Raw genomic sequence first — 16,587 nt, 5'->3', positions numbered from 1 at the left:
TACAGCTTTTTCTTTGTCAAAAACTTTCACAAAAAAGGGAACAAGTACCACAAGTATCCCTTTTAATATTTTATAAGCAAGACATTAGCAACATCACAATTTACTTAGCTGATATAACACTTTGCAAGGTTGCATTTCGACCTGTAAAGATAAAGTACAAACCTAAAGCTCACATTAAGAAAATGCTTGTGGAATACCAGGATAAAATAAACACGTGGCTTAAAAACATTTTTTCCTGACGCACAGTTCAGACTTACAACCACGCCTGAATTTGACCCAACATATAGTGGCATGATGGCTTTCAGGGGTTTTGTTTTCATGCTCAAAAAGGCTATGACATAATTTCTAGTGAACAAAATGGATTTCTTACCTTCAACTCGTGATTCCAAGTACTTATCCAACTCGGCATCTTTTTTCACTGCTTCATCTGAGACCTTAGGAGCATTTGAAAAACAAACAAGTACGATACTCATGTTATCACGACTCCCCTATATGACAAAGAAAAAAGAAGAGTTAGGATCTTTAGTCTTATTTTTCATTTTTCTATTCTAGTCACACTTTTACTTGTTCCAGATACAGTACTATAGATATACCTGGGAAAAAAGAAACCTTGCAATAAAACTGTATTTTGATTAGTAAGAACCTCTAAGTTCTCCAACAATACTCGCTAAAATTAATTTTACTGATTTTTATTGTACATTCTTTGCCTTAAAGTTTAAAATATTTAATGGACTTATTTACATGTCAACTGTTTAAAAATAATATCAAGAAAACAGGTCAGAAATTAGACAGTCATTTACTGTTACCTTAAGCCAAGTTAAAAAACAACTCATGCTGCAAGACAAAATGCAGAATACTTATCCTAGACTAGAATAGCTAGCTCCAGCTACTAGTTTATTTCAGTTTGAGAGCATTCACACAAGACATTACATTCATTACAAGTCTATCAGCACGCACCTGTTTCATACATAGCACCTTGAAGAAAGTAATGCCAGTTCTTCACTAGTAAGCTCCGATACCACTTTCCTGCTTATATTTAATTTTCAAAATTATAACCCAGAGCCAAATTTAAAAGCACAGTGTCTAAGTCTCTTACAAGGAGATCCAGCAGAACCATAATTTAAAATCCTGGTTTGAAATAAAGATCTTAAAATTGTACCAAAAAAAATTAAGTGCCATTAGTTACCGCATATTGTTTCTGTGTAAACCCAACCTACTGGATAGTTACTATCACCTATGACAAAAACTCCTCCTGAAGAAATTAAGTAGGAATCTGACATTAGAATAAATTCCTTCAGAAGTACTCATGAGTTATTCTATATTCCCTTTCATACCAAGCATATAGGGACACCTATCTTTTGCAGTTAATATTACGTGGTACAATTCACATCCTGAAGACAGAGGACAACATTCTAGTATCGTTACAAACTGCAGAGATCCAGGATCTGACTTTATAAAATAAACACAAGGTCAGGGCTCAGTTTTACTGAAAGTATACTACAGTGACTGTCCTTTAACAAGGCTGGTCAAGTGCTTGGTCAGAAAAGCCACAACATTTAAACCAATCATATGACATAGGGGTGTATTCCAGCATATACCATATTTCTGAAAAAGTTTACTTACCCTTTAGTGTTAGAATTCTGAATTTTAATATTTTCCTCAAAATTTCATGTTTGGTCTGCGGCCTAATGAAAGAACTCTATTTGCACTAGTAGGAGTTGCACTTCTCAGGGAATGCTGGAAGTGGTATACCTATGAAACGTTTGTAGATCAACCTGCAGCTGCTCTGAACAAACTCTAAATTTGAGGAGTACAAGTAAGCTCAGATGAAAAAGTAGTGCTTCTCCATCTAAGCTAATACAATGAGCCGAGGACACCACTTCAGATGACAGACAAACCATACCTTGAAAAAGAGATGGTGCAAACACTGGTTTTATGCAAAGGATATGAACACTGCCCAACTTGAAAGAACAGAAAACCCCCCGAAAAACCCATGACACCATGCACAGAATTTAGTCATTTTTTAAACTTTGTATTTGGAAACAAAGTTCAGAGCTGGAACCATATGCAAGCATTAAGAAAATAATAAACCTTTATTTTTGCAATTGCTATCACCTCTCCAGGCACAAAGGATGAGGCTGTATACTCTTCACCAAGGATATATAGTCAAATGGGTACAAATATTTGAGGGAAGGAAGAGGGAGAAGGGAAAGAGTAGGCCAGGAACTACTGTTAACACTGTACCCATCTAAACAGAAGATCATTTTAGAACAGCTGCTTGGAGAAAACAGTTACATACCTTATGTAAACAAGTGTCCACTACCCAATTGCACACTTTTTCCAGGTCATCTGATACTTCAAGTCTAGACTTAACAAATTCACAGAGCTCTTCATTGCTCATTACATCCCAGATTCCATCACAAGCCAAGATGATAAACTCATCTTCTTCTGCCCTTAGAATTTCACAAACCTCAGGCTCTGGAGAAACAAGTTGCTCTGTAGGGCCTTTACCATCAACACATTTGTAGTCATAGTCCCCCAGAGCTCGAGAAACTGCCAATGAACCATTAACACGCTGAATCATTACACTGCCTCCTGCATTCTGGATTCGCTCTTTCTCCCTTGGGTTGCAAGGTTTGTGATCCTGTGTTGAAAAACAGACTTGTCCATTCCTATAGAGAACAGCACGTGAATCACCACAATTGATAAAGTACACATGCTCAGGTGAAATCATAACTCCCACTGCTGTTGAGCCACTTCTGTCCATCCCATTTCTGAGGTCTGAGAAATTGCGCATATACTCATCAATTTTCAAAAAGCCAGTTCTGATTCCACTCTTGACATTTTCCACTGAAGGTTCAAGAGCAGATCCAGGTTTTTCTGTCGCCCTAAAGTCTTCATTGTTAGTGATGTGTTCTAATAAGTGCGTGGAGCAATAATTTGCAACACGAGATCCTGCGTGACCATCATAGACAGCAAAAAAGGACCAGTCCTCTAAGCCATGGGGAATACCTACAACAGCTGTGTGAGCATCTTCCATTTCCACTCTCCATCCCTGCATACTGCTGAGGCCATAACGCAAGCCATTCCCTGCACCATGAGCATTATGTTTTTCAGTTTTTGGTTTATCCAAAAATGCACCCATGTTTATGCAATATTGAATCTGGAAAACAGAGAAGAAAAGTCTTATTTATAAAACCACCACTCCATACAAGCTTTGTTCTCCCTTTCCTGTGTTGTTTCTTTATAAAACAAGTGATAAAGCATGCATGTGTGCAAAAGTCAACAACTATAATGGGGAGGAAAAAAGTAATTAATAAATGACACAAATGAAGTATGAACTTACAGACCCCTGTCTGCATTTTTAGTGTTTTTTGAGTGGGGTGTTGTGTCTCAAAGAGCTACTTCACCAAAATTAAAGGCTCTCCATATGAAGGCAGAGTAGTTCACATACCTTTGCAGCTCTGCCAATTCTGTCCTTCCCTCAAGAAACTAATCCATGCTGGAAAAATAACAACCATATCACCCCTATTCACTTTCCAGTTTCATTGCGGCATGAAGGAAATCTAATACTTCATAAATAAGAACTGACTGGTCTCACTAGCTTTGCATGTACTATGCTAATTCTGTATTCTTGTAAAGCATGGCAGAAGTGACAATAGGGGAATGTAGACCATCTGCCAAAGGAAACAAGGCGGCAAATCCCACTTCCATCCAAGAAAACTTCACATGGAATTCTCTTAAATTACACTTAGTCCTTTGTAAAACAACATTTCCATTTCTACCATGCCTAAAAGATGTTCATGTGCTTACATATGATTTTAAGTTCAAAAATGCGTTGATCTTGATTTTAAAATGTATCCAATTACAAGAGATATGAGCTAAGGGAAGAAAATAATCCACAGAAAGTTAAAAGTTCTTCAATATTTGGAGACCCACTTCAAAATATACGAGAAAAACCATCTCCAGAGAGCAAGCTTGCTGGTAATATGTGAATAATCTATGTTAAGGCTTTAGAGGACTTCTGACTTCCTCTCCTGTACTAGACTTAGTTGTCCTATGTACACCTGAAAAACCACCTTGCACTTTATTAAGTCAGCAGAGAATACATTCTTTAATCCACTGATCCCATAGTACTTTTCTGAGAACTTCAGAAACTCAGATACCACAACCTCTGATCACGCCAATAATGACTGCCCCATGAAACCCTTAGTGACTGGATGTGAAAGTTACAGCAACCTTAATCCAAAAAGAATTTGAGAGAATTCTGCCATGACTGATCCTGAGCAGTCAGTCACTAGGTCTCTCACACACTAGCACCCACCAAGCCTACAGAGTCATGATAATCTAGTTCTAGTTTAAGAGTTTGTTACCAGGTCAGAAAAAGATGTTAAGAAATCCTTACTTCTGCCATTCCCCTCATCTTAACACATTTTCAGTATACACAGCTTTCTCTGACAGGAGAGAAAAAAAAAATAGTACAATGCAATGAGGAAAAGATTACAGATAGATTCCGCACCCCACCTCCCTTTTTAGGCTATAACTTGAGGACTTTCCTCCAGATAATCCAAACTCCACACTACCTCTCTGCTACAGTGACCTCCATGAAGTGCTGAGATTTCCCACTACTACATAGACCCCAACAGTTTGCTCACCAGTTTTGCCTCTTTTAAACTCTATGCTTGCGTAACAGTTAGTTGTGTCTATGTACCAATCTTTTACTACCAAGTCTGATGTTACAACACACGAGTCTTGTACTTCGTAAATTATCTTAAGTAGCTATTAAAACCAGGAATTGTGTGACACCAAAGAAAGCGTCCTGAGCCTTTTTTGCTCTCCAAATTGGGCAATCCATGTACAAGGTACATATCCTCAGCTGCAGAATCTCTAGCAAAACCAAATTAAGAGAACATGCTCAAAGGTTGTTGCCAATTTGATTTTACTCCATATAAACATAAAAATAGTCCTCAAACTGGGTTTTATGAAGCAGAACCAGAAGTACCAATTTCACAGATAATGGCACATCTAATACAACAAAGCAAGCTACAGAATGACTTCAAACCCGCATCTAACATTCTCAAAATACTTTCCGTACTTTTAGCAACTTGAAAAGTCATTAAGCCCTTTCAAACACATACTATCCCTCCTAAACTTCCCCCACTTTCCCAATCAGTTCAATTTTATGATATTATCTAAAGAATTCCACACACAAGAAATCACAAATTATCTTCATTCTTTATCTCTCTATTCATCATCCACTGGCCTCTAATTATATTACCTGGGATAGCAACGAAGATAAAATAACTACACAACCTTATGTTATGCATGGTAAGCTTCACACTGTATGTAATTTGCAAGCGAAAGTAGTAAGTTACATTCTGCTCAGAATTATTTGCATCGTTATTTTTCCTTCTTTATCTGAAAAGAATATTTGCAAGACTGCGAATCAATGGAAACAACACACAGCAACAGAAATGAAGTATTCGTTACCCAGTGAGATACCCAGCCAAAATGCTTTTCACAACCCTTTCTCTTGAAAAATCTGATTTTGCTTTGAAAAAGCAAACAAAAAAGAATCAGTGTCAAATGGTGTCATAAAAGCAAAGCAAGGCAGTGCTACACACCACCACAAACAAGTGTTCTCAGCAACTGATGTTCTTAGTTAAGAGCTGAACAAGCTCCACATAATTTAATAGTTCAACTAACATCAGTAAAGGAGATCTGTGAAAGGATTCCAATAGCTGATGACCACTTATTCACAAATTACACCTAATATAAAGCTATTTTAAAAGCACACAAAAACATTCTTCCCAGTAAAAACATAATACAGGACTGAAATGCTGCCAAAATGGCAGAAGTCATCCAACACTTCAGACCTTGTATGAGATTCCTTTAATTGAGTATGTCCTTCTGTTCTTAAAATCAAAAGTGTGAAAGAAATCATATGACTGAGTAAGGAAAAAGATCAAAACCTATCTAACTGCAAAAGCCTGTGAGCTCAGTATTAAGTGTAGTGTTTTATATATATAAAATAAAATACTGTTTTAAAAAAAACCACCAGAGGCACATTTCACATTTTAGCTTTACCCATGTCTTAAGTAGCTTCACTTTTTACAGCACAGGAGTAAGAAACTGAAAAGAAATATCATACTATTCAAAATCATATTCTTGATATTCTAAATATTCTATTAAATATTACAAATCTTTAACAAAGGATGCAGAGATTGACTTGCAATCAGTAAAAAAACCAGTAAGTCTAGGAATCAACTTACAGCTGGTCCTATAAAAGACACCAAACACATAGAAGAAAGCCTTCTACCACTGGGTGTATTATGCAGACTACACAAGGCAGGAACTGTTTGAAGACTAGCTGAAAAAGTCAAGCCATTTCAGTGACCATGGAAGAAACAGGGATTTCACTGACTCATTGAAACTGAGGTTTTCAATCAAAATTATCAGTGATAGTAGGCACAAAGAAGACTTAAAATGGACGAACACCTGTTCTGTTAAAAACTTCATTTTTAACAGTAACAACTTCTAGCATTTTAAAAACACTAGGAAGTTACAGAAAATAACAAACAAATGACATGGCATACAGGTGAGTACAGTATATTCCTATTAGGCATTATGCACAAATGCCACATCTACAGTGCCAACATACACAACTATCTCTAGCAGTAAACTCAGCTGTGTATTTACCTATGTAAAATTAGTTAAGTAAATCAGAGATATTTTAATGAAATTTGTGGTATCATACCAAACTTTACTTTTTTAGCAAAGCAGCTTTAAAAAACCAACCAAAACAAAACAACAAACCAACCACAACACAATAAACAAAACACCATTTGTTTTCTCCAAAATGAAAGGTTACAAAAAGAAAACAGTTCCAGTGGAAAAACAGTACCTTGCTACTCACATCTAGTTTTGTCCCTCTTAACATCTCAGGCTAGATCAGTAAAGACTTGAGCACCTAAAAACAGGACTCAGCCAAACTGGCCTGCAAAAATCCTACATAAAGCATAGACTATCATAGGTCTAACCTGGTCTTCCTATGTCTTATTTTAAGCATACTAGGCTAGATACAAGTCAATCTTGACACAAGCACCTAGATAACATTTAAGTCAGGTCAGAATTCACAAATTACAGAATCATAGAACAATTCATGTTGGAAGAGACCTCTAGAGGTTATCTAGTCCAAACCCCTATTCGAAGTTCAATCAATACAATATCCAACACCAAAGATGGCTCAGGCTGTTCAGATCCTTGTCAAGTTTTGACAGTCTCCAATGATGGAGATTCCACAGCCTCTGTGCAAACAGTTCACGTGTGACAACATTCATAATGAAAACAGAACTCCCATCAGTGCCAATTGTGTCCTTTGCTTCTTTGTCTTTCATTACACACCTCTGGGAAGAGCATAACTCTACCTTCTCTATACCCTCCCATTACATAGTTGGAACACAGCAACTGGATCTATCCTCCAGACTAAAGAAACTCAGCGCTCACCTCTCCTCACAGATCACATACTCCAGCCCCTAAGTACCAGAGTGGTCCTCTGCTCAACTTGCTCCACTGTCTATGCCTTTCTTGTACTGGGGGGCCAACACTCCACACTATATTGCAGATGCAGCCTCATCAGTTCCAAACAGAGGGAAATAACTTCTCCCAACACGCTGGATAAACCTTTTCTAATATGGCCCAAATTTTCATCACTACAGACACACTGTTCCCTAATGTTCAATGCACTTGTCCTGGTTATCCACCAGGACCCCATGGTTCTTTTTCTGCAAAGCTCATTCCTAGATAGTCATCACCCAGCCTGTATTGAAGGACAAGGTTACTTTATTCCAGGCACATGACTTGATTAAACTTCCTGGGGTTACCATCAGACCATTTGTCCAACCTGTCAAGATCTTTTTGTCTACTGTTAAGGCCTACTCTTTGGCTTATTGGCCACTCCCCCCAATATGGTATCAAATGTGCTAAGAGTGAATACTCTTCCACTGTCCAAGTTGTTAATTAACAAAGACTTCATTATGCTTCCTCTCAACAATCAAAACCTCTCAACATTTCTTGAGGGACTTACGGCATTAAGCCCCAAACATCTTTGTAGAGCAAGATTCAGTCTTAGAAGAAAACACAGCCAGCAGAGGAACAGATGAAGTGCCCATGTAAGCTAGTAATTCAGTCACGGTTTTAATCAATACATGTAAGCTCAGAAACTCAGTACCCCTTCAGCCTTTGAGATTTAAATTCCAAAGATCCCATTTTTAAATGCAATTTAATTGCATAACACATTAGTTTGAGAAAACAGTTTAGTTTCCTTCTGGTGAAAATGTTTACACCACATAAGATTTAGCTGAAACTTTCAAAATCTGGAAGACCATGTCTACTGTAATTCCCAAAACTTTCTTGGAAATGGAGAAGGCCTCAGTTCTCATCCGTGCTCCACAGACTACTCTTTAAAACAGTATATATTCTTCAGATCAAGAATGGAAACCCAGGATTCCCTTCCTCCAGCAGTCTTCCCAACTCTGGGAAAAATAAAAGAAAATTTTTTTTAAAAAAGTCAATCACTTGGTAAATGCCAATAATCACCAAGGCTCAAAGGCTTTCGGAAGGCCTTTAGAGGAAAAAAATATTGGCCCTTCCCCCTCTGCGGCAATGGAGGAAACTGAATCTGAGCAATACACTGCTAAAGCAGCGGCTCTAGCTACCACTCTACTGTACACTCTTCACCTCTAGTTTTAAATCAATAGCTATGCCATTTCCAAGAGAGTTCAGGGCAGTGAGTCTCTAACAAAAGCTGACATCCCTTTCCCAGGGCAAAAACTTAACCCAAGGCTTCCTTCTCTGAAGTCCTAACATATATTCTTCTCTGATGTTTCCTACCTGATACAAATCCTACATGAGGTCCTTATCTCATATACAGGGAACATAAGCAATAATTCAGGCTCAGGAAACCAAAGACATCTAACCCTTTTGAGGTATGGAAGTACGAAGACAAAAGCCATGTCCTCTGACATGCAAGAAAAATTCGTGATCAATGTCCTTTTCCCCACAGCTACACAAAGAAGACTTTCTTTGGTATTAGATCAGCCATATAGTAAAGGGACTTAAAATCAGGTCTGTGCATAAGTTTTAAATTTCTCTATTTAAAACAACCACACCCACTGATTTTCTCCCAACATCTACTTACAGATGGGCAGACGGTTCTTGCTCAGTTACAGATACCCATGATTTTCTACTACATCATGGAGGGGAAAACAGGCAGCTACTGTAAATGAAAAGCATGCTCCTTTCCATATAGATTTGTATTTAACAGGCAGAAATATTTATTCGCTGGTTGTCATGAAGGCAGCCAAAATGTAATTAGATTATAAAGGTCTAAAAGCCATAATCAACATTTTTGTAGACACTATAAAATAATTTTCAGATCACATGTCAGTTTCAAAGAGAACATCAGAACTAGACTAATACCTTGATAGCCAACAGTCCCAAAGGCAATAACATATCTTTTCATACAATGAGAATGGTCCAACATCAATCTTTTGGGCTTAGGTCATAAAGTGTACTGTAAAATGTCTCTTCCTCAGAAGGATTCACTCAACAGGCCAGTCATTTTTAATAAGTCAGTGCTGTGGAAAAGAAACAGTGCCAGAGTTTCCTGTTACAAAACACATGTGCTCCGCTATAAAAAAAGAATGACATTTCAACAGAGAAAACGCTGTACTAGATATTAAAGATGTAAATGACAAATAAATAAAATATCTGTGACAAACAATTTCAAAGCTTATTGAAAGTTCAGGAAGAAATAACGTTTCTGATTTAAGTAAAAAATTCAAACTTAGCCGTGGTAGAAAGCTCTTTTGTGTCTGTTTCCAACTTGCACTCTCCCTCTAGTATGTATATGCATACATACACTCTACACCTTACATGTGTCTACACACACTGTAGATAGTTTTGACATTCATAAAGATTCCCTGTACCCTTCAATTTACACAAGAAATAGTGACAAAATTTTGTAAGTCATCTTTTACTAATCTTGTGTTTACTTAAAATATACTATCATTGTACTACCACCATACTTCCATTATGCCATCTATTTATACTACATGCATACTAAATATAAGTTCATTTGATGCGCGAAACCACCTTTAAAGACCTTTACTTTTGATCCCATTGGGATCGCTTTTGACTTACTGACCTTAAAAATGCTGGCACTACATAAATTTACATCAGGCAAATAGTTATTGAATTTTTGAGCAAGAGCTCTACTTGAAGCTTGGCTGTAACACCTACTCTAACTACATAACCACAAGTACTGGCAGAGTCAAAGAGCAACTACTGGAATCCAAGAATAAGACCTGAGTATTTTACTTTTACTTAAAAATGAATTACATAAAAGGACAGTGATTATCATTCATGCCCACTTACTATGGGGTTTATTTGTTCTGAAGTTGGGGTTTGGCTGAGTGTTTTTTTGTTGTGGGGGGTTTTTTTGTTTGTTTGTTTGTTTTTTGAGGGGGGGGCTATGTTGAAATAATCTATGGCCATGGGAGTCACCATGGGAGTCACCATTAGGAAGGATCTCGGCTGACCAAAGATACTGACACAAAGAAATTAAGTATCAATATAAACCTTTAATATAGAGCCTACTATCAAAAAAACTTTCCTGTCAGGATGACATGAAAGAAGCCAAATAGGCTTTTAAACCAGGAATTGAAAAAAATTTGCAAGTTATCCCCATCACCAGGTAGAATACATACCTAGGAGCTACAGCTGTAACTTTGAAATTAATTTCTGCATCTCTATTGTTACAACAGTTGGGGGAAAAGAAACTAACAAAAATAAACAAAACATACAAATTCCACCACCATACTACTTTTAAACCAGCAAGTTAAAAAGGAGATGAAGATTTGAGAATGTGCTTCAGCTATTTTAAACTGGTCTGGAGGTACAAAACAATCACAGGCATAATTTAACACTGTGGATTCACATCTATTTTCAATGTCAGTAGCAATACCTGAAAACATTATCTCTTCTGCTCTACCTCAGCTAGTCACCACTACATTGTGCCAGCAATTTCTTTCTTTTCAGAACTGCTAGCTGAGACATTTTTGCCCTCACTCTTTGAACTATTTCACTGAAGAGGTGCAAAGTTAGCTTTAGTATTTTGAAACTTTGTGACTTTGACTGCACTGGGTTTAGAAGCCAGCAGCTTAGACAGCAGATCCAAGGGGGCAGTGACCTTCAACAGGGAAGACAGTGGGGAAAAAAAAAAGAAAGTAGCACCAGGAGCTAGGTTAAGAGCTATAACCTTTTTAGCTATGTTGTTAACACCAGAAAAACAAATACTTGTGGTCTTTTCAGAGGTTCATTTTATATTCTGCTTTCTTGCACCTCATTAAAACATGAATGAAGCTAGGTAACTGCAGATCTTCAAGCTCAGCTTATATGGTAACCATCTGTCTCATGGATGAGTTGCACACTTCTATGCTGTGGCTTCTTATTGATCTGGAATGCAGTTTGGTAGGTAGAAAGTTAGATGTCATATCTCAGATGAATATTCAAGATGAACTCCACAAAAAACTCTTAAGTGGACTCTCAATCTAGCTTTGCAATCACAGCATATAGTACAAAGCCATCAGTGCCCAGGTTGATGCATTTTTACAGTCATGAAGCATTTATCATGGAGCTTCACCCTTAGATAAGTGGCAGAAGTCAACTTCAGTTTTGTGGCCAAATGAAAGCTTAAAAAAATATGCAGTGCTTTTCCTAGTTAGCTACACATAATTCTGTGCTTGCCGGTGTGACTTCTGATAGTCAGCAACCCTTAGTTCAGATTGGCACCACAGCCAGGGACTTAACTGAAGAAGAGGAATGCAGTGACGTTCTAAGACAGACAGACTCTGCTGTAGTCAATGTCTTCTTTAATGTCACTCATCTTAGTTTTCCAAGTAACAACTTCAGGTTTTCTTTACCAAGATTTCCTCCAAACACTAAGTCTGGGAAATTCAATCCCCTTCGTTATCTGCAAATAGTTTATCTGAGTTACAGAGTTAACTATACAAAAAGTGATAGGTAAGACACACAAATACCCAGGCCGGTTCATCAAGTACAACAACACTGGGCCCAGATACTGCAAAGCAGACTACTGCTTCCAGCACCTCCATGGGAACAGAATGAAAGCTAAAGTCTTTAAGACCCAAGATAGCTCTTTATAAGCCAGTATTCATGCTCTTGTACCATTTTCTTGAAGTAGGAGTTTGGTGCACTGGCACCCAAGAGAAATGGGCCTACTTGGTTAAATCAGATATTACCTCTTCAGGCTTATTAACCCTGAAGTCACATTTTGTCCTTAACTCAAGCTCTGCAACTCAGCATGGCTTTATAATACCACCCAGAAGACTGCCCTGTACTCTTGTTAATCCCTACTGACTGTACTATGACAAGATTTATATCCCATGATATTAACTGAAATTCTTTTTGTTTGCCTGTATCTGCTCATACTTTCTGCAGCCAATAAGCATGTTCTCACTTCTTTACTGGGCTATTCAAAACAGATGCACGTGGCACTTGGCTACTACAAAGCATTATATAAAAGCTATCCTTCCCTAATAAAGTTTATAGTTATTTCTATGCAGAAACATTTTTTGAGGTTCTCTAAATTCAATAAGAGATCAACTATTTTGAGTTCAATTTAGTTTGCTCCTTTTCAATCATCAATCTAACCCCCACCAGCCAGGTTTTTATTATAGAAATAACACCTAAGATTTTGAAGAAAGAGAACCAATGCTTAGCCAACACACTACTGGTATTAAAATGAAGAATTTATTTCACTCATTAGCATGAAGCAGTATGTCACTAAAAATGAGTTATCCCTTATTCTAAATTAGGCATTTAAGACAACTTTTCTTACCTTTTTGAAGGTTTACTAAAAGATTCAGACATGTTTTTGCGAGAATAGGGCAGCAATGAATCACCAATTTGTATCATCAATATATTGTTCCTAAACAGGTCTGAAAGACCAGAATAAGTGTTCTGCAGCAGGTCTTCAGAACCACAGTAAAACACATTATTTACAAAATTGAGGGGTGACTTGTTGATTCATACAGAAATCTGAGGAAGTCAGACACAAGGGTTGGGCTAGATGAGTGCTAGAGGTCCATTCCAACATAAATTAGTCCATGACTTGCACAGCGTAAGAAGAGTTGTGCCTTTTTTCAACCTGTTACATCACTGCAAATTAAGTACATGCAGTCAAGACAACAACAAAAAAAAAACCACAAAAACACATTTGAACCCTTCTTTCATTGTAGCAGCAGAACAATCAATGCCACCTCCTAGGCACAAACCTGTCACCGACCTATGCATCATCCAACTTCAGAGTAAGACATGTTAGACTGCTTGATACCAACAGGCTAATCTCTTGTCCTGCCACTATTGACAAGCGCACTCTAAGGCAAGCAACTCTTCCTGTCAAAGATACCAAAATGTGAAATCAAGACTGAAAGGCCTTAACTTGATCATAATTCTGGAGATTCAGCATATGCAATAAAGCTATTTCATGGACAGTCTTCAAAACACATACTCCCTGTTTAAAAACACAAATAAATTATTCAGAGACATACAAACCAAAATATGCAATCTCTATGACAGGTATTTGTGGTAATGTGGTTTTGTTTTCTGGTTTTGTGGGGTTTTGGGGTTTTTTTTTTGTTTTGGTTTATTTTTTTTAATTAATACAGTTTTGTGGCATTGAATTTCTCTTTTTTTACAAGAAGTCAGAGTAAGAGAACATAAACTTTTAGTTCCCTACATACTAGTTTAGAAGATAGTGATTGAGTAGTGGGACAAGAGTTACCTTCTTATCTATCATTGTCAGATAAAGTTATGATAGAAAACCAGCAGCCAAAAGATTTTCACTGACCTGGAAGACAACACCAACTTTTACCCTTGAAAAGGTGATTCAAGAGTTGAAGCAACAGTGGACTTGTAACAAAAATTTAGAGATTTTCTGTAACTGATTAAAAAAAAAGGTAACTTAAGCAGTACTGCTGCTATTAGCACATTTAAGGAAACACAGACTTTGAGGGGAAAAGCGCCACACACAGACAGTAAGCTGACCTCAACACACAGTGGCAAAACACTTTGTGATTTTTACTGACTGACACTGTACAGTCTTTTGTGTAAGACAATACCTTCCTCAAAATCTGAGTCAGCACACATTTAGGTGTTGAAAAGCTACTTTTTTTTTTCCCCCTCCATTTATTAACAGTGCTTTGTACTATAGCAGAGAGAAGTTATATTTCCTCCCTATTAAAAATAAGATTAAGCGAAATTCAAATGCATTTAAAGAAGAAAAACACCACATCCTTTTATCCAATCTGTTCTGAAAGTTCTGTTAAATTCTTGGTCAATTACAAATTGCAAATTAAAACACAGCCAAAGTAAAAGTGATTATACCTTCCCATAAATTTCCAAGTGGCAGAATTTGTTCTTACCTTTAACTGCAACCTAGTCAAGGTTCTAGTTCAGTGCTGAAAGAATTAGTTTACATTCCTGCTGCCAAGAAGCACGTAACAGAATGACTTGCAAAACCTTGAGATAACAGTACAGGACACAACATCTGCTTTATTTTGGTATTTCCTAGAAAGAAACAAAAGAAAGTAGTTAGCTACTCCAGATGGCTTACAACAGATTTGTACATGAATTTTTTTCATAAATACAACTTTTTCCTAAATAGAAGTGCTTGAACTAAAGCTATACCTGGATGTCAAAAGACCTTTCAGTATACTTTCTAAACACCGTATTAAAGATTCATGCTAACAAAGAATCAGATTAATTTTTTCCTATTTCCTTCACCAGCACAGACTAGCACTTAAAAAGTCATCTAGCCTATGCATTCAAGTCCCTAAATTCAGTAACAGAAGTAATAGCTTTTGCATGCCTGTTAGCTTAACAGTGCTATTTGCTTAATTTTATTCACCTGCTCCAATGACAGAGTGTACTAGAGTGTTTGACAAAACTTAAACCCACGAAGTGCAGCATGTCTAATTTGTAAGCTCTTTATTCTGCTTGCTTAGATGTAAAAATGCACAAGAGTTTAAAACAAAAGCAATAAGCTTCAGTTGCAAAAGTATTTAATCTCCTCTAAGAATCATTATGTTTCTTTAAAAGTAGTTTCTATAAAAGTAAACAAATTCAGCTTAAACTGTAAAAGTAGCAGATAACTAACAATTCAGACGTGTGTATCTACAAAAGCATCTAGGCATCTACTCATTGGTTTGAACAGGATGCAAATGCCCAAATTCCTTCATGGATCAGGGACTACATATTTAATCTCATAAACCACTGCATCTTATAAAAGTTACCATGACAGTACACTGGTAGAAGGAACTATGTAACACTGATGATTTTAAACTGATTATAGCACTCTGATGAGCTGAATGAGTCATAAAGGGGACATACTGCAGACCTTGACTTTAAGCCCACTGATCCAAGAATGGAGCTATGACATTTCATTATGGCTTGCCTCTTCCAAACACTAAATAGTGCTTTTACACTACCAGAAAGTGTCATAAGCAAGAAATTGCTCAAAAGAAGGAATGCTTTGCTACTGTTTGAAGAATTGTAGGGGTTCAGTAAGTTTTATGCCTGTAACATTACACTGGTGCAAGCCCTGTATTCTCCCCAAGTTTCTTTCTTCTTAAGCACCACAACAGGATGGATGGTTCAAGGAATCAAACTAAGCCAGAAGAAGTCAATTATTTTCTGCAACTTGAACTCTCTGAACCAGCTTAGGAAATGCATGACCAGACAAGTGCCAATGCCAGAAATGCAGAACCAGCAGCTGCTGCCGATTCAGATTTGCTCAGAGTATTGTGAAAGTACACCTTAAGCGGCATCCACTAAATCATTAATGAACCCTGAAAAAGTATTTTGAAAGAACTAGACCGCAAGTATCCTAAATCATTGTATTGGACTATATGGCAAAAGCCCTCCCAAAAAAAGTTTAAAAGTTTCAGTAAAAAAAAGGTGTTTCCACATCCAAGAACTTCAAGGAAAAAAACCAAACCCACAAGCAGCGCAGATTCACAAAGTTGCACAAATCAGCCTAACTCCTTCTTAAATACACCAATGACTAGGGCATGAACACGGAATGAGTGACCAGGACGCAACTTCCTTCAAGCACTGTCTTCCACCTTCAGAAGATCCCCTTAACTAGGAGGGTACAGGGTGCTTACACAATGAAGTGCTCAAGAGCCTCAGTTCTTCTGATGCTACTCTAGTACCTTTAGAAGTGGCTGACTCACAATAGCAGAGCAGAAGACAACCATTATGCTTCCCAGAAGCAAGAAGCTTGACCCTTCCCAAACTCTTCTACTCTACAGAGGATGTAAGAGCATTCATTAGACAAGGCTGACTTTTAGCCCAGAGACAGGTTGCTTAGAGTAGGGCAGATTCAAAGATAGATATTTTGGGCTAGGAGCATCTTATCCCAGAATATGCTCCTATTTACACAAATTCTATCTACACTAGTTCTCAGAAGTGAGAAATACAGTATTCAGTGTCCCAAAACAC

The 16,587-nt window shown here is 37.3% G+C and overlaps 1 protein-coding gene across 16 annotated transcripts in view; it reads right to left on the bottom strand.

The window, feature by feature from the left end:
* The window catches only part of PPM1B (protein phosphatase, Mg2+/Mn2+ dependent 1B), a 63,786-nt gene that overhangs the window by 22,281 nt on the left and 24,918 nt on the right, over positions 1–16,587 (bottom strand). For 8 of the 16 annotated variants that reach the window (XM_052806360.1, XM_052806356.1, XM_052806358.1 and 5 more), the window contains 5 exons: positions 14,508–14,652; positions 13,934–14,026; positions 9,481–9,638; positions 2,300–3,163; positions 371–488 (listed from right to left, as the gene is read on the bottom strand). In XM_052806360.1, coding sequence (XP_052662320.1) covers positions 371–488; positions 2,300–3,163; positions 9,481–9,513 — 1,015 coding nt within the window. In that variant the 5' untranslated portion in view covers positions 9,514–9,638; positions 13,934–14,026; positions 14,508–14,652. Of the gene's footprint in view, positions 1–370; positions 489–1,623; positions 1,935–2,299; positions 3,164–9,480; positions 9,639–13,933; positions 14,027–14,507; positions 14,653–16,587 lie in introns of those variants that run through there. The other 8 variants (XM_052806362.1, XM_052806361.1, XM_052806363.1 and 5 more) reach the window with 6 other exon arrangements.

Source organism: Harpia harpyja, chromosome 13 (genome assembly GCF_026419915.1).
Source record: "Harpia harpyja isolate bHarHar1 chromosome 13, bHarHar1 primary haplotype, whole genome shotgun sequence".
Classification (NCBI taxonomy): Eukaryota; Metazoa; Chordata; class Aves; order Accipitriformes; family Accipitridae; genus Harpia; species Harpia harpyja.
Note: the sequence above shows the minus strand (reverse complement) of the source record. Positions and strands in the feature narration are given on the sequence as shown.